The sequence below is a fragment of the Dermacentor albipictus genome, chromosome 9 (genome assembly GCF_038994185.2).
Source record: "Dermacentor albipictus isolate Rhodes 1998 colony chromosome 9, USDA_Dalb.pri_finalv2, whole genome shotgun sequence".
Classification (NCBI taxonomy): Eukaryota; Metazoa; Arthropoda; class Arachnida; order Ixodida; family Ixodidae; genus Dermacentor; species Dermacentor albipictus.
Window position 1 is genome coordinate 59,618,353 of NC_091829.1, and position 24,846 is coordinate 59,643,198.

Genomic DNA, 24,846 nt, shown 5'->3' on the forward strand with positions numbered 1-24,846 from the left:
CATTGACCGTTGACTCGTCAATGGCTTCCGGAACTTCTGACAACTCATTTCAAACTTCGGCAACATCGGCAACGGCTTCGCTGCACTAATCAGAATTTACAGTCGTCACCGGACATGCGGAAGCCGGCATATCTGAAGCAATTTTGGATGAACCACTTGTACATGGCCGTGCATACGCGTCAGGCGCCACGGGAACTGGGTCGCAAGTTTGTCAGCTTTAGCCCTAGTCTCCCCCTTATTCTTCAAGATCGTGCTGAGAGTGCTCCTCGGAATCTTGCACGCTGCGGGGTCATCCAACTTCTCACCACGTTTGACCGATTTATAATTTCAAGCTTCGTGGTGAAAAACAAATTCTGCCACTTCATCATGGCAACAGTGTAGGAGAAGGCTCACAAGATGCAAACACATTGAACCAGAAAAGCAGCGAGACAACTCGCACTTGTGCCATCTTGCCCGACGAGGGCACAAGAGCCTCTGATTGGCTATCTGAGCAAGCACTGCGGCCAGGCCAGGATCCTTTTTGCAGGGGGGTGCCGACAGCTCGCCCGACGCAGCGAGGTCATTGTAGGGAGAGCAGTTGGATGGAGTCACACCGCCGAGTTTCCCTGCCGCCGCGAGGGAAAGCCATCTTCTGGGGGCACTTTTGAACCGCCTGTCATTCGATATATCGGTAGTCGCTGCTATTTTTGTTTGATGTAAGCGTAATTTTTGCTATATATACTCATTGTAACTATACCATGTTCAGAAATTGTTCGATATACAAAGTAATTCGATGTAAGTGGGTTCGACTGTATTAACTTTTTTTTTCCCCCAGGCATTTCCGTGGCCTCGCGGGAGTCCGAAAAATCGGACGGTGACTGTATATACCGATAATTCCAAGTGCAATATGAAAAGATAACAGACTTATAAATACACAGAGAACTTGTAGCTTCACGTAAAAAAGAATGAAAAAAGAGCAACATGGCAAACAACAACATAACAGTAGTAATTCGGCACCAGCATAGGCAGCCTCATCACAAAATTACATGACATTCCAGTTACACGGATCCACTAAATAAAAAACTGAAAGATATAGGGAGATTTCAAGTTTGCGCAAACTTTCCCGCTTTTTCATTCTCTTATCTCTCGAGCTAAAGACTTACTGTTCTCTATTTTGATTGTTGTGTTGCCCACGTACCCGCAGACCCGACCTGTACCGGGTGTCTGGCAAGTTTGAGCTGCTGGACCGGATACTCCCCAAGCTGCGTTGCAAGCAGCACAGGGTGCTTCTCTTCTGTCAGATGACCACCCTGATGACCATCATGGAGGACTACCTGACCTACAGGGGTCAGTGCCTGTGCTCATCTCTCTTTCACTGGCCTTCGCTGGCTAGTCTCACGAATGAGAAAAAGTTGAAAAAGGGAATGTTTGTTTCGTTCAGCCTTCTTTAACGCTTCTTGTATGTTTATGTCACGGGGCACTTAATTATTGTTTGAGGGTTCAAAATGCACGGGTGCTTTTTGGGACTTTCTGAACAATGTTGTATTACAAGGCGGGCCAAATTCACCGATGTCAGTATAATGATAGTCAGTTTATTATCATTATACTGATATCAGTGACATTGGCAAAGCCTCAGTTAATCTAACAGTGCTCGATTAACACGTTCGTGTGGCAAGACTTTTTTATTTCCCTATTATTGTGCATCATGACCCACCGGCAGGCCGTCCACCATATTTCTCTGGTGCATCATATTTCCCAAGTCGTGCTTCCTAGAACCTCCCTCAAGCTCTGGATAAAAGATGTCACTTGTGCGCTGGACACACAGGAGGAATAACTGCTATAACTTAACCATTGTTCATGTCACAATGAACATGTTAATTGTCCTGAACATTTTGAATTTTCACACATTACCATTTTGACTGTTACTGTAGACAGCTGAATGAAATGGTCTCAATTTCTGTGTGGCTTATTTAGCTCTCCTTTTTAATATCGAGCATCTCTAGGTTGTTACCATTCTGTTAATCCTGCACCGTTACATGTGCTCTATTTGTGCCATTTAAACTTGTAAATGCCTACAAACACTTCCATATATACGCACATTCAATTACTATGTCTTTTCCCATGTACAATACAGCTTTGGAATGCCTTTTTTTATTTTTATTCTTTTCTCTCTGTCTCACCTATCGCATCCCTTTGCCCCTTCCCTCAGTACAAGGTAGCCGACCAGAGATAACCTCTCGTTATCTTCCTTGTCTTTCCCTTGCCCCCCTCTCTCTCTCTCTCTCTCTCCTCAGTACTGTTCATTCCTTGCATTTCATTGTGTTTACGTTGCCATAGGCAATCGCTTTTCATAAGTGCAAGTTGCTTTACATGTATTATAATTTCTTATTTACTGTTTGCCTCATTGCCATTTTGCTTATTTCACTGTTATCTCTACCTTTTCCTGCTCCTGCTAGGTCACTAATGTCGGACTGTAGCATGTATAAATAAATAATTAATTAAGAACTCTCAGTTTCTCATTACAGCTGCGTTACTATTATCAGGGAACACTGCAAATTCAAGCCTTTTTGAGTGCTCTATCTGTACGGAAGTTGTGAACAGCAAGGGACAGCCACTTGTGTTGACTCTCCGCCGCTGTAATGCTGCATCGTCTGCCGCTGTTATTGCAGGGTACCGGTACCTGCGTCTCGACGGTACAACCAAGGCGGAAGACCGTGGTCAGCTGCTGGAAATGTTCAATGCCAAGGAGTCTCCCTACTTCATCTTCCTACTCAGCACCCGGGCCGGTGGCCTGGGGCTCAACCTGCAGGCGGCAGACACAGTCATCATCTTCGACTCGGACTGGAACCCCCACCAGGTCAGGGGAAGGCCCAGAGCCAAAACGATCAGATGCTCTTTATAGAGCAAGCACTCGCGTCTTGGTCAGCAATGAGAACTGCAGATTTCTGCTCCTGGCAATAGCTTGCCTAAAGGGAGGCGAAACGGAAAAAAATAAGTTGTGTTGTAAAAGTAAGTTACCATTCTGCAATACCAAAAAAAGCCGCTCTTACTGTGAGAGGAGGCTTAATAAGCCAGAAAACACTAAAAAATAATGGACAGGTGGGGAGGCCACTTTCAAGTTCCCACATCAGCTCGCCACAATGTCCCAAATTTCGATGGTGTCTGCTTGGGCCCAGTTAAACTTTCATCGGTAAAGACAGACTACGTTGTACAGTCAAACCCATTCATGACAAATTCGATAGCTCCGAGAAAAGTGGTTGTTATATCAGTAAACTTCGATATAACGAACTTCAGTCTAAAGAAATTATCGATATAACAAAGTATTTGACTTTTCATAACCTCTTGTCCACAGAACACCATGTATTTAGAACCTCAGTATAACAAAGTGTGTTCATATGCTATTTCAGTATAACAAAATTTCGCTTTCACTGCAAAGGCAAGCCAAGACAATAAATGGAAACTTCTGCAGAAGCTGACGGTCAAATGATTGAATTACAAGTGTCTGCTTGCAAATGCACATCTCAAATCATGCGCGGCAGTTCGCATGTTGTAAAGACCTAGATGGTTGTTCCAAATCGTTTAAATAGGTGTAATGCACCTAGTTTCACATGGACAATTGTGTAGGTTAAGTTTGTGGCTTTTCCTAGCAGGTTTCAATTTATCAGGAGACAGTTGATCTTTAATGAGTAGCGTGGTGTATTAATCAGATTATGCAACAATTTAAGGCATTCATGATCATGCCACTCGGACAGAGGCTGTAGACTTAGTGCAACAAGGGGAGATGAGGGTGAGAAGTTCCAGTCGTAACGACGGTATATGAACTGGATTGCTTTCTTTTGAACTGATTTGAGGGTGTTAATGTCGAGAGACTTTGTAAGGGTTCCTGATGGGCAACCATACTTGAGAAATAGTGGATGAGTGATTTATATGTTAGCAATTTTGGCTCCACATGGAGCTTTTCACGATGTGCGATTTAGATAGCCTATTTGCTTTAGTGCTTTATTGCATACGTATTCAGTATGTCTTGCCCATGACATGTTAGGTGTGAAGATGAGGCCAAGGTACTTGTATTCGGACACCTGTTCAAGGGAAGATCCATTAAATGTATCATTAAAAAAAAAAGTGCAATTACTAAAAGATAGACTGTTTTTACAAAGTTTATATTCATTTGCCATTTGTTGCACCACCTGCAAAATTGTGTAAAAGAATCGTGAAATGAAAGGTGGTCAACATTCAGGTTAATTACGTTATACAGCACAGTCGTCAGCATAAAGGCGGATTTTTGCGGACATTTAATTCAGCAAATCAGTTATATACAGTAAGAACAAAAGTTTATTCCACCTTTTCAGGCACGCGTCCACCGTCTAATGTTTAGAGTGTCGAGCTTCTTTGCAGGGTGTTAGGGGTCGAAGCTGACCATCGGACATTTTTTATATTATTTCTAACGGCAACTAGTCGACACCGAGCTTTCAAAGTTGACCATAAACAACCAAAAACATAAATATTCAAAGAGGAAATAATAGCCAAAAAAACTATCGCTTTAAACTCACACTGATGTACTGGCACTGTTAAAGGATTAGCCTTGGGAGTGCTACCCAGCATGCCTTGGTAGTGAGGTGTGCTGGCTAACACCCAACACTCCTACGTAATAGTTCTGCGGAAACCCGCAAGGTGGAGAGGAGTAATTAATTAAGGAAAGATGAATTTCTCCTCAACTGCAAAGCTGTTCTTTCGAGGAACCCATATAGGTTTCCTTTGTAGCACTTGGAGCTACGTTTGGGTGGACGTCTCATCTTTCCTTTATTAACCTAACTCTTCCACGGTGACGTTTTGCACCCATACACAAGAACCGAAGAAAGTAGACACAGGGATGGGCCACCGCAGTAGCTTAATTGTCAAAGCAGCGCAGGCGTAATTTATTTTCTTATTTATTTACATACCTTCAGTTGCCAAGTCATTGAAGAGGGGAGTGCAGTAATAAGATAAAATTGTGTTAACTAATATATGGGACAAGAAATAACAATTATATTTTTAAATAATGAGGTCATGGTGAGCAGTTATGACAATAAAAACTGTAAGCGAAAAATGTATTATCACGTGAAGTCATAAAGGAAATAAAAATCGTGTTCACTAAACCAGAATCAACGCTATTTAGTAAGGCAGAAGATGTAGCTTTGGGTCCCACACGCGGCAGCTAGTCTTCTCGTGCACTTTCATTTCCCTCGATTTTGTTGTTTCTACACTTGAAGTAAACATAAATAATTTCCCCTATACTCTCTCTGGCTTTATTGTCTCTTTCTTTCTGTGGGCCCCCGCATATTATTTCCAGCAGTCCTCACTCATCTGCCCTACTCTTCATACTCTTGTGTGCACCAATTTATTTCCCCCTGACCCGTAAGCATTGAGCTGTTGTTTGGTTTGATTTAAGGGCCATTCTTCTGTGCCCATTGTTGTGTGATGCATAACTGTGAAGTCGTTATTCAGAGGTTCCCAGGCACATTCTGACAATCGGCTTGGGGGCCGTTGCTCTTGCCTGCTGCGGCATTATACAGGCTGAAGTGAGCTGTGAGCTGCGGGTTTCAATTTCAGCCGTAGAAGCCTCGTCGCAGTGAAAGAAACAAAAAGAAATGTAGCGTATTTACTCTATTATAACACGCCCTCAATTGGAATGCAACCATCGACTTTCATACTAAAATTTTCAAGCGCAATACCTTGGATTGTTCTGTCACCAAATTTCCGTGGTAAGAGAGAGAAATAGTGATTTGTTTTCATTTGAAAAAGTTACCTGCCACAGGGAAACAGGCCTCAATCACCGTCATTGTTCAAGGCCTCCTTATCACTTTTAACTTTCCATAGCATCCAATCTTATCCCCACTCGAGATTGTGGGATGAGAGGGGGTATTCGGGCACCACCTGCTGCAGTTTTGGTTTTGCACTCGATTGTAAAGTGGATGCCACATCATGGTGAACTTTTCTTTAAAAAAGAAGCATATTAGAATTGAGTAAATATGATAACCGTCTCTATAGTGATATTTTCCCCTCGGTTTGCAGAAACCCTACTCACTCAAATCATCCTATGCAAATAAGGCACTTTCCCGGCCACAGTGGCTGCATTTCAATGGGGGTGAAATTCAAAAGTGCTTGTGTACTTAGATTTAGGTGCACGTTAAACAGCCCCAGGTGGTCAAAAAGTAATCCTGGAGTTTACATTTATTAGGAGTAGTGGCAACCTCATAAGAGATCATTGCGGGAAAAAGGGCTGGATACTTGTGAAGAAATCTTGTCAGAAATAGTAGCCACACTGGTGTAAACCAGTTCGTGTAGTACAATGTAAAATTATCTCTTCATAGGACAATTGCAGTAATGCAGAAGGACGTCAGTAGGTGCAGTCATTTGCTGGTACATGAGTTTGATGAGGGTAAAGTGCGAAAACATTGGTGCACTTAGATTTAGATGCACATTAAAGAACCCCAGATGGTATAAATTAATCCGGATTCCCCCACTACGGCGTGCCTCATAATCAGATAGTTGCTTTGGCACGTAAAACTTCTTTTTTTTTTTTCAATACGTGAGTACAGAATACAAGACGGGAGACTCATAGTACTGCAAACAATTTATAATAGACCAAACTGTGATCTTGTAGGAGTTAGCGTTTCAAAATTCCAGTAACAATGAGCTTTAGTCATGCAATGCAATTCTAAACCTTCCTCAGCCATTATTATAAATTGTTTTAATAAATGGGTGTTAGCACTCAGCTTTTTAAGTATTTGAGTTAATTCTAGTCTCTTATTCCCTCCAGAAAGTATGAATATTTGAGGCAGTCAAAATCAATGTGTGTCTTTGCTGAGCATCATGGAATACTTGTTACATGCGGGCCTGCCTTACATTGGTAATCTTTGTTTGCAGTCACATCCAACTAATGCTGCTAGCTGATCGTTATCTTTGAAAGGAAGAGCGTACACAATCGGTGTGTCCTGTCAGTGCTAATGTATGGGGCTGAAACATTCAGGGCAACAAAGAACCTTAAAAAGCTGAGGACTGTGCAAAGGAGCTAGTAATGAAAAACGATAGCCGTAACGTTAAGATGGTGGTGTAGATTATAGAGCAAATAACTGTAGGTTATATTCATGTTTAGGTTATAAGAAATTAGGGCCAAGTTTGGCAGGTTGTGTAATTGCATACAGCAGATAAGCAGTGGTCTGTTAGAGAAACAGGATGGTTGCCAAGGGAAGGAAAATGCAGTGAGGCACAACGGAGGATTACATGTTGCAGTGAAGTTAGAAAATTTGCAGGCATAGGATCCAATCACTCTGATGTAATGGCGCCACAGAAGGGAGACGAAGATGGATAAAGGACACTTGGGACATGGCGCTTGTGTCCTGCATGGCCTTATCCACATTTATTTGCTTTCTGAGGTGCCATTGTATCAAAATGAGCCCGCACCAACTAGCTCAACTTATGGTCCTTCTGAAAGGATCCGATCACCTGGCATAAGTCGAGGGTAATTGTAGACTTCTCTGAGAAGCCATTTGCCCTGTACCCAATGTGACATTGGCCGAGTATTATGATTGCCACTAGGGTAGTATGTTGAATTTGTTTAAAATGTGCCGCGTATGTTGTGCAAGTGTTGTTACGGGAGAAAGCGCTCGCCTGCTCATGTTTGCCATTCCTGCTTGACGTACAGGACCTGCAAGCGCAAGATCGAGCTCATCGGATTGGCCAGAAGAACGAGGTGCGGGTGCTGCGGCTCGTGACGGTCAACTCGGTGGAGGAGCGCATTCTGGCTGCAGCCAAGTACAAACTCAACCTGGATGAGAAAGTCATCCAGGCCGGCATGTTTGACCAGAAGTCGACGGGTACCGAGCGCAAGCAGTTCCTCCAAGCCATCCTCACTCAGGACGAGAACGACGAGGAGGCGAGTCTGCTCTTTCCACGCCTCGTCCTCCTCTTCCTCCTTGTCTTTGCCACTTAAATTATGTGCGCACAGTCTGAGAGTTTCTTTCCCCCCCCCCCCCCCACCACGGTGGCCTAGTGGCTACAGCGCTCTGCGGCAAAGCCCAAGGTCGCAGGCTCAATTCCTGGCTGCTGTGATTGCGTTCGAATGGGGGTGGAAGGCAAAGACACTTATGTGCCATGCTTTAGTTGCACGTTGAAGAATCCCGGGTGGTCAGAATTGAACCGCAGCCCTCACTAATCCGCATAACGTAGCCTGTCGCCTTGTATATGTGCCAAGCCTCACGAATTTTCCGCATTGTTTACGAATTTCTGCTCATTTTACAACTCTTTCATCGAGCTTTACAGAAAATAAATTATGTTACCAAAAAGAGCTTAGCTCATCAGTCTCCATACCTTCCATAGAAGGTATTGTATTATTATATTAAATAAAATGCTACTTGTCCAGTTCTATCTCATTTTCAGAAAAAAGAACTCATTGGAATTATCCTTGACAATGACACGGGCGGTCGAAAACCTTCGTTTTCACTCGACTCTGCGCTGCCCACGCTTTTGCATTTCAGTAGTTTCGTTATCGCGTAGTTCTGCGGTGGTTTTGCTGGCTTACGACACCCGCAAAAACTGCAAGTAGCAAAGATTTCAACTTCCATATGATGTCGCGGGATGCCCGAATGGTCGACATCACTTGACCAAAAACAGCTGTAGTGGCGAATTGACCGCTCCGTCTTAGGTCGCTACCGCTGTCTGTCGGGCGCCGTTTTACTCGCCGACAGCAGCAAAGGGTGGTGATAGCATATGCAAAGTCACCACTCTCCTGGTTGGGTGGTAGAAGATTTGAATTTCAAAAAAGGTATTCAGACCCTACAGATGCAATTTTCTCGTAAACTGTCTTTTCTTGGCACGAAACAAGCATTGTGAGGTTCTGGAATGGTATTTAAACAGTCCACCCCGACTTAGCATTTGCCTTTATTGTCCCTTAAATCAGTCTGTAACTGTAACCCCGAAATGAGCAGTTTTGCTTTTCGTCTGCTGTGTAAACTTTCATATCAACTTTCCATGGTTTGTATTTCTCAGTTTTTTGTTGTCTTGCCTTTTCGATGGTGTGTGATGTCCTAATTTTCTTTTTTTTTTTCCTCAACTGCAGGAAGAAAATGAAGTGCCAGATGATGAAACCATCAACGAAATGATTGCCAGAAATGAGGAAGAACTGGAGCTTTTCCAGGTAAGCTTGCTGCAAGAAAGGACAGGTTGCTCTAAAGCTTCTCAGCACAGAGTCGTAATAACTAGTTATAATAATAATAATAATGATGATGATGATGATGATAATAATAATGTTTATTGGAATGCAATATTCGTACACAAAGGCGGGCCTGCCGAAGCCAAACTAGAGCTTGAGGAGCAGAACCCGGCAGCTGGAGACATAACACAGTAGCAGAAAATTTGTATTTAACAGATTTAAATACAAGAAACGTCAAAAAACCTTTTTCGCAGCCTTGTGGCCATTCAAAGAGGACATGTCGAAAGGTGAATTATTAAAAAGGAATGGAATATAATATTTGCAAATGAACTTCCCGTACATGATGCATACACAAAAACGAAATGCTTACATGGACAGAGCTCGCAATCAGGCCTTATAAAGAAGGCAAAAGTTTTGTTTCGATATACTTTAACACAGTTGTTTCCAAATACAGCGACAAATCATGATAGTTTGATGCAATCAAACAGTTCACATGCCTGTCAGACCAGAAGGCGAGTCTCAGTTTATTTTTTTAGCTAATGAGGATCAAATTAACAAGGTGTTACTCTAAATTCATTCATATTAGTTCCTTTTAAAGTATTACTTTGGGACTATTTCTTGAAGAGCACCACACACACTCCAACGTATTGCAAAGGTTTCAAAAAAGGGTGTGTTCAGGGCCCCCTTTAAACGTGAGCTCCCTTTGTCTCGCAGAAAATGGACATCGACAGGAGAAGAGAGGAGGCGCGCAGCGTCAAGAGGAAACCTCGGCTGATGGAGGAAGATGAGCTCCCCAAGTGGCTGCTCAAGGACGACGCCGAGGTGAGCGGGCATTTCAATCGACGAAGGCGAAGGGCCACGGTAGAGGCTCAGAGAGTGGGAGCCATTTGGTGGGCGGTCAAAGCGGGTACTGGAATCGGAATAGAGAGTTAAGAAGAGAACAAGATGACGATTCCGGCTAGTTGGTCGATGTCATGTTACAGTTTCTGAAGCACAGTGGCAGAGACAGGTGGGTAGATAACATCGGCGTGTTCAAAAGCGTTTAAATAAACTTCGACGTGGACAAGGATCTTCATTCATCTGTTCTATTCATGCTATTCATTAAGGAGAGAATGTGCAATACTTCCGAAATGCCTTAAATGTGTGTGTGCGTACATGCACGTGTGTTACAGGTGTATCAGAGCATATTGAAAAAATACATACCAGCGACAGAAAAAAAAAAATCGCCGACGATTACGATACTCCATAATGCGAAGTTTGAGCACAGCTTTATGCATGTTCATTTCGTGTATCAATGTTTTGCATTGTGATTGTAGGTACATGGTTTATATTAGGAAGAGAACGCTGTGAGTAGCGCAGCTGGTACAGACCATCATCTGTCTTGTGCAGCACCTTGCAAACGGAGCGAAGTGTGGGACGACTGCCTCGCTAGTCGGGATATTGCGAGAAGCAACGCTTGGATGATGCTTGTGTGACGCTTGGGCGTGACTCACAGCAGCCCAATTGAGGCTTGCACTGCAAAAAAGAAAAAAAAAGAAGAAAGAAAGAAAAATGGGGAGGAGAGAAAAAGTGCACCCTCGCTGTCCACTAATCTAGCCCCCTTGTTATTGGGAGGCTGGCTTTTTTGCAAAGTTTAGACGTCTAGTGGCTAAGTGTGCTTTACAGTCGAAATTTCGCTAGCAGCACGAAATTCTCACAAAATTCAGCACAAAATTGCCCCAATATTCTTAGATTAAATAGAAACAAACGCTTATAACAGTGTTTGCTCCCACGCAGCCAGCAATATATTCCATTTGATTCAAATGTTTGAATCCAACCAAATATTCGAACATATTCAAGTATCTATTTTTCAAATCGAATACGAATATTGAAAATGTAATATTCAATAATATTCACACTTTTAGAGTATTCGCACACGCCTAATAAATAAAAAAGAAACAGAACAGATGGATGAAGTGTTTGCAAGTTACATGCCCACTGAACCTGTCAGTTGTGTGTGGCTCATTTTATTTATTTTTTCTTTGATACTAGCCCCTAGCCCTTCCCAGAATGCTGCCGTTGTGTCTTTTTCTGCATTTCGTGCTTATGTCATGTGCCGTGTTTCTCATCTCGCAGAAGACTGAAGAGCCGAAATTTCTGTCTTAAGGAACATTGTGCCGATGCCTCGCAGTTCACCTTTTCAAAGTTTACTGAATGCTGAGACATGGTTATGACCACAGTGCATTCATTTAGCTGCTCTGGTGTGCAACTGGTGCGAAAATAATAATTCAAATTCTTAATTACCATAATGTGTTTGCGTGGATATAAGAAAATATTGGATATAACAAAAGTAAATCTAAACTTAGGTTCTTTACTACTTTACATGGAGGAAGGAAACACAAGGAGGGAGCATACCGCAACGCAATTGGAGCCAAAATCTGCTGGGCCACTAGTGGCCAAACACGTGATCCCACGTCAAAGTGTACATTTGATTTTAGTGTTCCTGCTCTGTAGGCAGAGCCACGGCAGGGTAGCTAAACAAGTGTACACCGAATAAAAACTACTGGCATAGCTACTGGGAACCAAACATTTCGGCAAATCTCGATTCTTGCTTTGTGGTCTCGACGTGTTGGGCCACCACTGTGATTTCATGAAGCATTCGCTTGCCAAGGCAGGCTGCATGACATAATGCTCCCTCCTATATTTTTCCTTCCTCCATGCTACTATATAATGAAATTGACATTGCAAGATCCGAGATATTATCAGTTACAGTGATGCTCATATTTGTTTGCCCGACATCAAACTATGTATACTCTGGTGGCAAAATATGTCAAAATACTCACCAAGTGAAACATCATGTTTGAGATGTGAATGCATGTTCTAGCCTACGGCATGGCTGATGTAGTATGATCCAACCGATTGCACAGTTGCATAGGAACTGTGTTATGTGTGTGTTCTGTAATTTGGCATTGTTTGCATAATATGTATTGACAATGACCAGCCACCATCACCAGGCTCTCACAATTGACACAGGAGACACGATTGCAAATAATTTTTTGTGCTGGTATTGGCATGTACGTATATAATAAATGTTGTATGTAGGGAGGGTTCTTTTTGTGTCAGACGGAATATTGTTACAAGATTTGACAGCATTGAATTAAGTTACAGCAGCTCAAGAAACACATGAGCACATTGCACTCTATTTGTTTATGTGCTCCATTCACAAAAAAGAAAAACGAGTGGCGACTAAACAGCTTCCTGCATAGCCCTGTTGTACCGTGAATCTGACCGTTGCGTCCAATTTATATGCGCATGACCTTGTGATTCTCGTTCTCATCACCAGGTGGAGCGACTAACCAATGAGGAAGAGGAGGACAAGTTGTTTGGGCGAGGGAACCGGCAGCGAAAGGAGATCGATTACTCAGATGCTCTCACCGACAAGGAGTGGCTTCGGGTGAGCGTACCCTACAGGGGTGGTATTCTCGAGACAATCGCCCTTGGAGATCTTTCACTTCCATGAGATTTCGCGTGAACAGTGACAGATTGGTGCTCGAGAATCTCTAAGGTCGCAATATTATCCAGATAAGACAAATTGAAATGCTACTTGTCCAGTTCTGTTCCCTTTTTTAAAAAAAAGGACTAATTGAAGTTACCCTTGACAACGACGTGGGCGGTCAAAAGGTTTCGTTTTTGCTCAACTCCGCGCCGCCCACGCTTTCACGTTTCAGTCATTTCGTTATCGCACAGAGTGCTGTGCTGGTTTTGCTGGCTCGCGAAACTCGCACTAACTGCGAGTAGCAGAGAATTCAACTTCCATGTGATATCGCAGATGCCAGGACGGTCTACACCACTTGACGAAAAAGCAGCTGCAGTGGTGAATCCACCGCTCTGTCTTGGCTCGGTACCGACGGCAGCAAAGAGTTTTGATGATGTACACAACGTCACTGCTCCCTCGGTTGGGTGGCGGGAGATTTGAATTTCGAAAAAGGCATTCGGACCTTTGAGACACAATTTTCTCGTTAGCTCTTTTCTTCACACAAAACAAGCATTTCGGGGTTTCTGGAGTGGTATTTAAACAGTCAACGTCAACTTAGCATCAGTCTTTAGTGTCCCTTTAACTAGTTCTATACCACGTCTATCTATTTTTAGCCACAGCACAAACTTGAGTGCATTGAAGTCCGAAAATAAGTGGAAATCTTCTAAAGAGCTTTCTGTTCTGGCAGCATTGTAAAAGGCAGGAAGTTCCTTTTTTTCCCTTTTGTGTTTATTTAAATTTTCTGTAAAGTTTACGAATTTGAGTTTGTTTTACGATTTTAGAAACAGTCTCTGCACTTTCCATTGAAAGTCAGGCATCGATACCATCATTTTTTAATGTATTTTCTCTTTTACATTTTTGGACCTAGAGCTTAGGCTTGCAATACTGGTTCTGAATGTTTAGGTTATCCAAAAGCACTTTATATTTACATCATCATCTAAGGTGGCAGATGTTTTTGGCTTAACGAGGCTGTTGGTCAGAAAAGGCCACAGGTCACCTATCTGCTTTTATTTGTGTAATGATCCTGGTTAAGTGGTGAAGGGGGTCAAAAATGCTGTATGTATTTTGTACAACAACCTCCCCTCTTGGTAGCTGACATATGTGGAGCAAGGGAAAGGGAATGGGCTCTTGGGAGAGGGTGCAGTTAAATGAGCATTAGCAGCTGGGATTCTTGGAGATATGTTACGGAGTTCCAAAGATGCATTTCCTGTACAACGGTTCTCCACTTGGTCTCGTTCACTGCTGTGAGTTTGCCGACCATAAGAATATTTGGTTAACCCTTTCCCTACCACGAAAAAGGAGGAAAGTTTTACCAAATATACCGTAAATTGTCTTTTTTTTTTTTGCCCAGTTTGGAGAGCTTTCTTTTTGTCTGAATAAAACGGCATAATTATTTCAACTGGGTTCCATTATTTCACAAATTGCATAAAATGGTAGATTGAAGAAGTCAACACTGCATGACCCCGGTGCCTTGCAAAAAAGTGTTCTGCAGGTCTCGATACACTATGAAAAACGAGAATATGAACAAAAAATAACCTAGACGTTGCAAAACATGCACATGAGTGGCTACTTTTACGCAGCTCCTATAGCAGTTAGGCCGTCTTCGTATGGTAGACTCACAGGCAGCCGCAAGGTCCTCCATGCCATCCATAAAACATACCTCATCAGACTCCTCAGATGAGAACACATCACTTTCCACTGCTGGAGAAAACTCTACAGAGCTGTGGTCTAATCAGGAGTCATCAAAATACTTTCTTTTATGTGCTCCTTCATTGTCGCGCTTCGAGGAAGCAGCCATGCATTATGCGGGGTGTCAGAGACAGCAATATAATGAAAGGCGAGACAGAAATGGCGCAACATGAACAAGTGGGGCCATCCAGTGATAGGAGTCACAAGTAGGTGCAATAGGACGAGTATAGGCATCATAGGTTTGCTCTGTGACAAATTTTTGTTTATGACTATAGTCATTGGTTACATCGTGCCAAATTTCATGACGACTATACTCATCAACAATACGTAAAGGGTTAAGGCAAGTGGTTTAGTGTTAAAGCTTGAACTTATTGTTATTAGGTGTGTGCAGGAAACATCTGGGAAAGCATTTCAGGCTCTCATTCTCATGTGGGTACATGTGTGGGTGCAGGCACAGCTGTGTGCAGTCTGTCACGTTCCTGGCACTTGTCTGTCAAGAGCGTGTGCCATAACATTTCTTGCTGATTAGCTCCAGGCACGCAGCTCTAAAGAAAGAAAATGCACACACGATTTTTCTGCTGGAAATCATCCTCGGGAGTCGTAAATTTTTTAAGATGGTGTATGGATGACTGATGTGTCGTGCTTTTCCCGAAAAACACAGGCCATTGAAGACGGGAACCTGGATGAAATGGAGACGCGCAAACGCTCCCGCAAGTCCGGTGGCAATGGCGCCTCGTCAAGCTCTGGCGGTGAGAGGGGTGGCAAACGCAAGAGCGGCCCCTCCCGGCAGATGGTAGACGACGAACCTGTGGTAAAGAAGCGCCGCGGACGGCCGCCCGTCGAGAAGGCCTCGCCCAACCCGCCCTCCCTGACCAAGCAGATGCGCAAGCTCATTGACATTGTCATCAACTACAAAGACAGGTGAAGCATCCCACCCTGTATGCTGTGTGCTTTGCTGTGTGCCACAGGGTATGACGAAGCCGTCAGTGCCATCTGCTGTCATCGCTGCCTTGGAAGTCGTTGTCACTGATTTCTGCACTTGCAGCTCGCTTTTTGTATTTCTTTTACACATTCTTTAGACATTTCACGCATTCAAGAAACCTTCAAGCGCAGCCTTCCATGTGAAGCAGCGCATTTGATTACATCATCCTCTACAGCCACAAATCCTTAGCTTCAGATGTTGTGTAAATGGCGTATCGGTGATAGAAAATAATGCCATAACTAGCAAAACATACATGTCTGCTTATATTAGCCGCATTGCTCCACCCTGAGACAAGTCAATATTTACAGCCAAGCCCCTTAATTAACGGTGACTGTGAACCAGATACATATGTATGGGCTGATAATACTGATTCTCGCTTATTTTATCATACTTACAATTTGGATGCTTCATACTGTATTATTAGAGAAAGCTATGCTCACATAGGCGCTCATTTTAGGCTGTGTAGTTCCCTCCCAAAAACGCAGATGCCATCACTGACATCGTTTGTAACCGAACGAAGCGTTGGTTTATGCTACTGGACTGGATGCACCGTCTGTTGCTTCCCGTTTGAAGCAGAGGCAAACAGTGCATCTCCGGAATTAAGAAGTGTGTCGGCATAGCAATTCATACGGACCCACCCATCTACGTAGTGAACGCAACCGGCAGCCTTCGGGAACAGTGACGTACAGATGTTGGCACGGCGCGCTGTGTCGCCGCTTTCCACTTATTGTGTGCGTGATCCCTGTAAAGTGAAGAGCAGTTTCCTCCGTCCTAACTAAAGTTCAGGTTCACCCCTAACGTGTGCACAAACTCTACAGCTCCTCTAGGCCTAACCTTCACTGAACAACATCGGCTCAAGCTTCATGTGCATAGTTTGACAGAGCTGAAGTTCGTGCATTTAAACTTTGAAAGCTTGTTTTGACTCATTTTGAATGCAATTAACGCCGGGTCACCACTGTAACATGGATAGAGGCGAGGCAGAAACAAGCCATACTGACGTTAGCTGGAAGCACGTTTTCTTATCATGCCCTTCGCTAGCTCGCTTGTATGTCGTCTTTATCATGCACGCTCGCTTTTTGTGGGCCAGCAGTCACCGCTGGGCAATGTAATGTATACACAAGCGAAGGTGCTGCAGCTCTCACATTGTCAGTTCAGCAGCCGATCACACTGAGTTCTGCTGAAAGGTAATCGGCATGCTGATTTTGTCTGTGCCATTGTCATGAAAGCCCGTCGCACGATGACAACTCGCGCTTATAGGTTGCATCATTTTCTTTCTGGTATGATAAAATAGCCTCAGCGGCACTTTGTGCTGTGTGGTTGGCCAATCATTGGCGTCGGCGCCTCGTTGATCTCGTTTCGACGCAGTATTGTCGCACCTTAAACGAGTACTTGATGTCAGGCCAGCGCTGCCACTACCAGCAAGAGAGCGCCGACGCTGAAAGAAGACTGCATCAGCAATATAATGTTTTTAAAATGTTTCCCCAGTGTAACGCGGGGTCTTTTCAATAAACTTACTAGCCATCAATGAAAGGCAGTTACTACGTGGTTCACGGTGCTGTCCAGGTGAAGCCCTGGTTGCTTTTCATTTTAGCTGTGGAGTTGCATTCATACACTGCGCACGTTTTTGGCACCACACCAACATAGAGCTACCAGTAGAGTTGCAACTCAGTACACAGCAGAAACGTTTGCAGCAGTGTGTGCCAGTTTTTTGAAGGACTTGCTTGCCAGATTGGGCGCATGTATTTTCGTGCCGTGAAAAAAAAGGCAGATAGTGCAGTGCAGCCTCCTTTAGTCAGTTTTCTCAATAACTACATGATTTTTCAATCGTAAAGCAAACATGAGGTTTATCAGAAGGGTAATCTAGCAAACTCGATTGATTTGACATTTGCTTTTCGTGTCCCTTTAACGTGATGACATGACAACATTTGTAGTATTTTTTTTTCTCTCGTTCTCATTAATTGAAGGTCCTGGACCTCGATACATGACACAGTATACTGGTAAGCCACAGGGTGTCCTATAAATAATTTACTAAAGTACAAGCTTTCTGCAAGCCAGTTTTTATTTTACTTCACAAGAGGTGAGGTGTAGGTGTTGCGACATCACAATGCAAAAGGTGGTCATGCGGAAGCAGTACATCGCATCTTTTTTGGTGCTACAGCTTGCTCAGCCGTCTGCCATGCTGATGTTCCTTGCACCACCAGTTGTAGCAAGTATAACAGACCGCGTGATACCAAAAAAAAGTGTTGAAAAGGAATTTTCAATTAACGCTCAATCACTCTAAACTGATTTATTGTTCCCTTAAGGTGGCGCAGGCTATTTGTGCAGATGCAAGAGATGATTGCAGAATGCAAGTGCGAACAGTGGTGTGGTGACTGTGTTTTTATTGTTTTCGCAGTGACGGCCGTGTACTGAGTGAAGCCTTCCTGCAGCTGCCATCTAAGAGGGAGCTCCCCGACTACTATGATGTCATCAAGAAACCTGTCGATCTAAAGAAAATCAAGGTGAGCACAGTTGTTTGCGGTGGCAGAGCACAATAAGGAAAGCACTTGCGCTTTTGTTCAAGACGTGGAGAAAAATTTCAGCTCCTCAGACTTGAGTCAAACGCAGCTACAGGCAGCATTGAGGAGAAAACAGTGCCCACAATAGCATGTTGCGTAGCTCATGTGTTCAGTCTGCCTGTGCGTGTGCCTTAGCTTGATATCACCAATTTGTACTTCAGTGAAGTTGGACATGTCACGGATCCAAGATGAGGCTAACTCCAGGAGGCCCATGGTTAGCAGGCAGCTGGCAGGGTTTTTTTCTTCTTCTTTCTTTCTTTTCTTTTTCTGAACTTGGGGAGATAGGTAAAATGTTAGCATCAGCTAAAGCTCTGTTTTTATTTTTGTGCAAGAATGGCATGTTCAATTGTACATGGAGCTTCGATTGAGGTGCACATGTGCCGTGGTGCTATGCCCAGGCTGCTCACTCTGTTGACGCTGAAGCCTCAAACTAACAAATTGTCAGGTCATCATCATCATCATCAGCCTATTTTTGTGTCCACTGCAGGTCTAAGGTCTCTCCCAGTGACGTCCACTTACCCCGGATATAACAAAGTAAATGTAAATCTTTTCTCAGGCATGTAATGAAATTGGATGCAATGAAGGCACATTTGTGCTGGATGCAATTTCGTTGCAAGGTTCGACCATGTTGAATACCAGTGACAGCTTCCCTACAACAACTGCTAAAATAAGTACACTGCAATGTTGAGAATGTTGTTTTTAAAAGCGGTGCCTTAGCTCAAAGTTTATTTCACGATTTGACACTCGCTCAACCAGCACTGTACCAAGACAGTGAGGACGTGCATGAGTCGGACAATTCTTGTTCCCCCACCCTCCCCCCAGGCTCGCATCCGTGAGCACCGGTACCGGACGCTGGACGACCTGGAGGACGACTTCATGCTGCTCTGTGTCAACGCCCAGACGTACAACGTGGAGGGCTCGCTCATCTACGAGGACTCCATCGTGCTGCAGTCGGTGTTCACCAGCGCCCGCGAGCGGCTACAGAAGGACGGCGACCTGGCCCTGGGCACAGACGACCAGGATACTGACGAGGATGGTGCCGGACCGTCGGCCGAGCACGGCTCGGAGGTGCGACCCCCTCCTCCCATGTTGCTACCCACGTGATGCGATGGAAGAGGCCCCGCTCTCTCCCTCTCTCTTTATACCATTCACCCGTAACGCTCATCTAACACAGTCTTCTCTCTGCATCGTGCACTGCTCGATTGACCATAATACGAGTGTCCTTTCCCTCCCTCCGTGGCCACCGTATCTGTGATTGCACTTCATCAGCAACATAACTAACCTGTGTGCACCTTCGTTTGGAACTTGTTAAGTTTAGAGAAGAACATTTCTCTGCTGCATTTGCCAGGGCATTTACACTTTTGCTGTGTAACCGTAATTATACTTGGCTTTCTTTCTTTTTTTTTTTCGTTGTGCATAAAAGTTAATTTTCCCATGTATCACTGCCTGTGGAATGAGTTCTTTTTATTGGTGTAACGAATGTGCGTGCTTGTGTGTGTGCTTGCGTGTGTGCATTGTTTGGTGGCATGTGTCAGCGGCATGGCAAGCTGACTTTCGCATTGCGAACGCGTGTTTGTCTAACCCTTGTTTGTAACACAGCCTGTGTCTGTCTGCACTGTTCCTTAGATCACAGTGCCAGATCTTGGGTAGGATCTTGGGTCGCATTATTTGAGGCTTCCAAATATTTGAAATAGCACAAGACATTGGCTGTGTTGATCCATTGGAGCAGTGCCATCCATTGCCTACTCTTTCCAAGAGCCAATACGAGACTTAACGAAGAACTGAGGCACTAAAATTTAAGGGACACTAAAGATACTAAACTTATTTGAGATGTAGTATTAATTACCTTTCTTCAATACGAAATGACATCTTTTAGCATGAGGACAGGCTTGGTAAACCAGAAAAGACAAAAACGGACGACATGTAGGGACGCTACTTTGAAGCTCCCACACCTGCTCGCAGTGACAGAATGTATTGTCACCTCGTCTGCTCGAGCCCTGTTATCCTTTTATTCGTAAAGATGGACGATATTGCGTTCTGCAAGAACCAAAAACTGAACTGAGCAAGAACATTTACCGAGCCTCCATCACCAAAATATGAACAGATGCCTTGGATCCATAACATCACAATGGCATATAGGTGTTGGGGTGCTGCCACAAAATGCAAGAAATGAAGCTTTTTCATAATTCACCTATTACCGTGAAATTACAAAAAATTTAGTCTTGAACAGGTACTTCATCAGTCTAAACTGACAGTACTTCTATTTAATGTAATGAGATGTTCCTATGCAACTTGTGCAGTGGTTAATTGAAGTTGGCAGCATTGTACGCGCGGTGGTGGTTCTTAACATTCTTGTGCCAGTGGGAACTGTGCACCGTCTGGTCCAGTGAAGTTACTTCAAACAGCTGTGACCGAAATCCGCGCCCCTTCTGCTTCTGTTCATAATGGCCTCTGAGTTTAGTTGATTGCGCCGGAAAACCTAGGCAAGGCTGACGAGGTAGGGGCACTACAGATACTGCCCTGCCAACTAGGCATTTATTACACCTGTGCAGTGAAATTCCCGAAAAGTCAATATTTTCGATTGTGTAAGAATCACTGCTTTGGTCAAGCATTGCTTGTCTCACCCCTTCACCTTCTGTAGTTCACTCTCACGTAGGACAAGGAGAACCCTGTCCTGTTCACCCGCTTCATTACCCTGTCATAGCCTGCAAGGTTTGATAGTTGAAAGCAAGCCTTGCAAGCATGCGCATTTTGACTTGCCATATTGCAATTGTTTTACATGCACCTTACTAACAACTGCATCGCTAATGGAACGTGTACCTTGTCGCCTCCGTTCATACGCAAATGCTTGGGATGGCATACAAGCTGAGTGCTAGCCAGTCCCAACTCAGTAGACTCTTGTAACTGTCTCTGTATGGATTAACTCTCCTGGTTTATTTTGCTTTGAAAGCAGTGGTTCTCAAGCTACGTTTCTTGTGTCCACAGCGTTCTGCTGCCAAGCTCGAGGTCACTGAGTTGGTTTCTGGTTACAGTGGCCACATTCATTCCGACGTGGGCAAAATGCCTAAATGTTGGTGTACTTAAATTTAAGTATGAGTTATAAAGAACCCCGCTAGGTCAGACTTAATCCCGAGCGCTCACCCCACCCGCTATGGTGTCTCTCAAAGCCTGTCTGTAGCTTTGGAACTCATATTTTCCTTATATATCTAATATTTTTTATTATGAGCCTCCCCAATGCCCCCTCTTTACTCCATAATGAGGTCAGGTGCAACTACATTTAAACCTCGACATAACGAAGTCAAGTAAAATCTGCAATTTGCAAATTTCGTTATATTGAAGTTCGACCTCCTATGTAAAAAAAAATTATAGTTGCCTAAGGATATTTCTTACGCTGAATCGGTTGTAAAATCTTCCGCAATATCGAGCAATTAAAGAAGGCAAATTTTGATTGACAGGAAAATTCATTTTGTTAAATTTGAGAGTCAACGACTGAAGAGACAGTTTCACACCATGTCGGCGACATCACATCACTTCGGCTGTATGAATTAAGCGAAGCCAGCCTAGCTTTTGCATCCACTCGGCCCCCCGCGGCTGATGGTGTCGCCTGCACTGGGACGTTGCTATCGTGAAAAGTGCCGGCAGTGGGGTGTGAATGCTTCATCTGCCTCTCGCTTCAGCGCATCTCCGAAACTTGAGATTGCGCAACATCTAGTTCTTATTTCGCAGAAGGACAGCTCACATGACGCCATGCCCACTCTTTGTGCATGCAGCAAATTAACTCAGACGGGGTGTGCGGGCTTAGCATGCGCTCAACCGCGGCTGCTCTAAGAAAGGAGGTGTGGGCCAACCTGCCCCCCCTCCCCTCACGCACTTGATCATGTTACCACGAACTCACGACTCGCTACCTTTCTCCCTCCTATCCTCTCTCTCTTTTAATCCCATCTCCCCCACCCTTCTGTCACTGAGCCATGCTCCCGTATGGGTTGCAGAAGATAGTACTAGCCTTTCCTCCTTCCTTCCCCACAAGAACCACTTCTCTCTCTCTCACTCCACTTTGCACCTTCACGCTTGCTCACGCAAGACAGAGCGCTCCTCAAACCGCCATCCTTCTCGGCACCTCCTCGCAAGGTTTCACTTGCATACAGTGCATGCGGTGTGATAGGATCTTATCACACTTGCAAATTATACAAAACATAACGCTGCTCTGCTTTGACGATCGATCACTCATGCTCATGCGGCGTCCGATTTGAGAGGTACAGTCGCAAGCAGCCACTCGTAATGCAACCATTTGACCATCTGTGTGCGCAGAAGTCTCCATTTATTGTCTCGGTATTCCTTCATGGTGGCAGTGAACTTTCGTAATACAGCAGACTTCTGTTAATTCGATTCTGCTTAATTTGGATTTTCGGTTGATTCCATCCTGACTGAAAGTCCTGGCCAACGCCTGTTCATTTCTATGGATAATTGGCCTTCACGAGATAATTGAATATTGACCAGTCGGCATGCATGCGCCTGACCGCTATGGTGACCCAAAAAGCGACCCTTTTAGTGGTAGCGTCCGTCTTGACGAAGCTTAGGGGCTGTAAATGCATTGAACACAAGTCATCTCCCGTTGAAAACTCCTATTTTCGGCCTGCCCTAAAAAAAATTTTCAAGTAATAACCATAGCTGACAGCGTCTGATTACGGTATTTACCCAATCCTGGTATATGTCCTCTCATATTTTTTTTTTTTTCCTTTTTGTTCTCTCTCTCTGTCTCTCTCCAATATAATTGCGGCGAAAATTGCTTGTGTGATGCCATCCGGATACGAAATCTAAATTGCCTTTGAGGCGTTAGTATGCTTTACTGCGTAACACAAGTGCACGGCACTGAAGCAAACTTTAGGAATCCGGCTGCCAGTTTTCAGCACATATTCAGCCCACTTTTCTTGCTAAATAATCGGTTGTGGGCTAGATTTCTGGCATTTTGTTTGAGCTGGAACGTCATTTATACGTTAGTTTTCTACTTTGGACACATGGCAAGTGATTGTGCATTTGATTTGGGCATGTGTTAGATTCAAGCAAATACTCCCGAATGAAGTGATGCCGTGCTTCAGTGTTTTTTCTGCATCTTTATTAATTCGACCGGCCAGATAATTCGATCAGTTTCATCAGTTGGGTCAGAGTCAAATTAGTGGAAGTATGCTGTATTGAAATTGTGTGTCAACACATCTGTACCCAGATGTGTTGACACATTTGCCCAAGTGCCTTACATCTGAAGCAGTTCCTTCATCTTTTCCCTTTAACGCACACTTTTTTTCAATGCTGCATGTGCATAAACATGAAGCAATGACATATTCTTGGCGTCCTTAGCATGCATCATGCCAACCACATTTAGGTGTTTGTTTTCTTCCTGCTACTAACCTCACATTTTGTCTTTCCGCACTGCTATCACGCCGTGAGGTTTGTTCGGAAGAGTTCGAGCTTTGTCATCGCAGCACGTCACGTGTGCCTTTCAATCAAGTGACAACATGCGGGCCACATCATCTGCTTTGTCTAATTTCTCAGTTGCCTGGCACGTGTGGTCACATTTATTTTTATTATTATTATTATTATTTATTGGAGCGCAAGGTTCCAGTTCTTGTCTTCAGTGTATTCTTCAATATTTCAATATTGCCGTGCAGGGAGTAATACTTGCTCAGTCTGACATCTTAGATAAGCAAACAAATTCACTGCGCACTGGACGATGTGTCGCTGTGTAACCCCCACGACAAATTTCAAAGTGCTGATGCCGTTCTGGCTTTCTAGAAATGTGGAAGGGTCCAGGAAGGTTTCACGTGTGCTTTGGAAATGCCTGCTGTAGTTGTAATCATAGCCTGGGCAAGTGTCACTTACGTTGGCGAGACATTCTGTGCCTCGTTTGTCGCACCTGACACTAGCAGGCACAGATGTTCCGTGCTTTACAGTAACCGCAGCACGAGCATGCGTATTTTCACCGAAAAATTGCATCGGGTCGTAGTGCAACACACACCAAACTGGCCCTGGAGGCACAGCAAATAACTGATGAAGCAAAATAGCAGCTTTGTTTCGTTCTTGTGATTACTTCTACCAACAGTCCAATTCACAGAACACAGAGACCAGCTTTAGCTATGCTGATGCAGGCAGTGACTCTCAGTCCTTTAGCCATCGTGAACCACTTCACCAACCAGTTCACAGATTATGCGGGAAAATCCTCCGCCTCTTTTGTTTTTGTTTTGTTTTTGTTTTTTCTTTCTTTTTTTAAAGTGTCAGCGGTTTGCAGTAAGTTACCTTTCTTAGCAGGGCTTGTGCCTGGAAGTGCTACAATAGGAAGTGGATGAATAAAACATTCAGAAGAATGAATGAGAGTCAAAGGAAAATGAGCGCTAAGCAGTTCTACTGGTGGACCCACAACATCAGACCACATAACATAGCTGGCGCTATTGCCCCTTCAGGTCAACGATGCCTGAAAGCGACCATTCGAACAATGCCTTCTAGACCTTGTATTGATCACTGTTCTACAGCGTTACCTCAAGAATGCCTTGTTTGAACCACTCCAGATTCACGTCCACATTTGCCAGTTAGAATGAACCATATGGAGTGTGTCAAGACAGCTGAAGAAAAATCTTTAAAGGCTAGCATAAGGGAATGCCCGGCTGACTGCAGTCGCCCCGCAAACCTCAATGCAGCTCTGGGAAATAGCCAACACCACCACATGCAAACCAAGATTCTTATCATTAATATAAAGCGTACACAGAAATACAAAAGAACCAGACACTTTGCTGACACGATGGTAAAAGTACCATTGAACTGCAGTGGCTGCACTATTACTGCTTCGTGTGTCCCTTGCTGTCTGAGATCAGTGAGGAAGGTTACGCAGAAAAGCTGTACTGCAAGCTGGAAATACAGCTGGAAATGAGTTTTGAAGTCCCAAGTC

At 44.0% G+C, this 24,846-nt stretch overlaps 1 protein-coding gene across 1 annotated transcript in view; it reads left to right on the forward strand.

The window, feature by feature from the left end:
- brm (ATP-dependent helicase brm) overlaps positions 1-24,846 on the forward strand; it is a 64,529-nt gene that overhangs the window by 38,162 nt on the left and 1,521 nt on the right. The window contains exons 18-26 of the mRNA XM_065455719.2: positions 1,184-1,326; positions 2,649-2,836; positions 7,664-7,894; positions 9,077-9,154; positions 9,884-9,991; positions 12,492-12,602; positions 15,034-15,293; positions 17,750-17,855; positions 18,735-18,980. Of these exons, the coding sequence (XP_065311791.1) occupies positions 1,184-1,326; positions 2,649-2,836; positions 7,664-7,894; positions 9,077-9,154; positions 9,884-9,991; positions 12,492-12,602; positions 15,034-15,293; positions 17,750-17,855; positions 18,735-18,980 (1,471 nt within the window). The remainder of the gene's footprint in view (positions 1-1,183; positions 1,327-2,648; positions 2,837-7,663; positions 7,895-9,076; positions 9,155-9,883; positions 9,992-12,491; positions 12,603-15,033; positions 15,294-17,749; positions 17,856-18,734; positions 18,981-24,846) is intronic.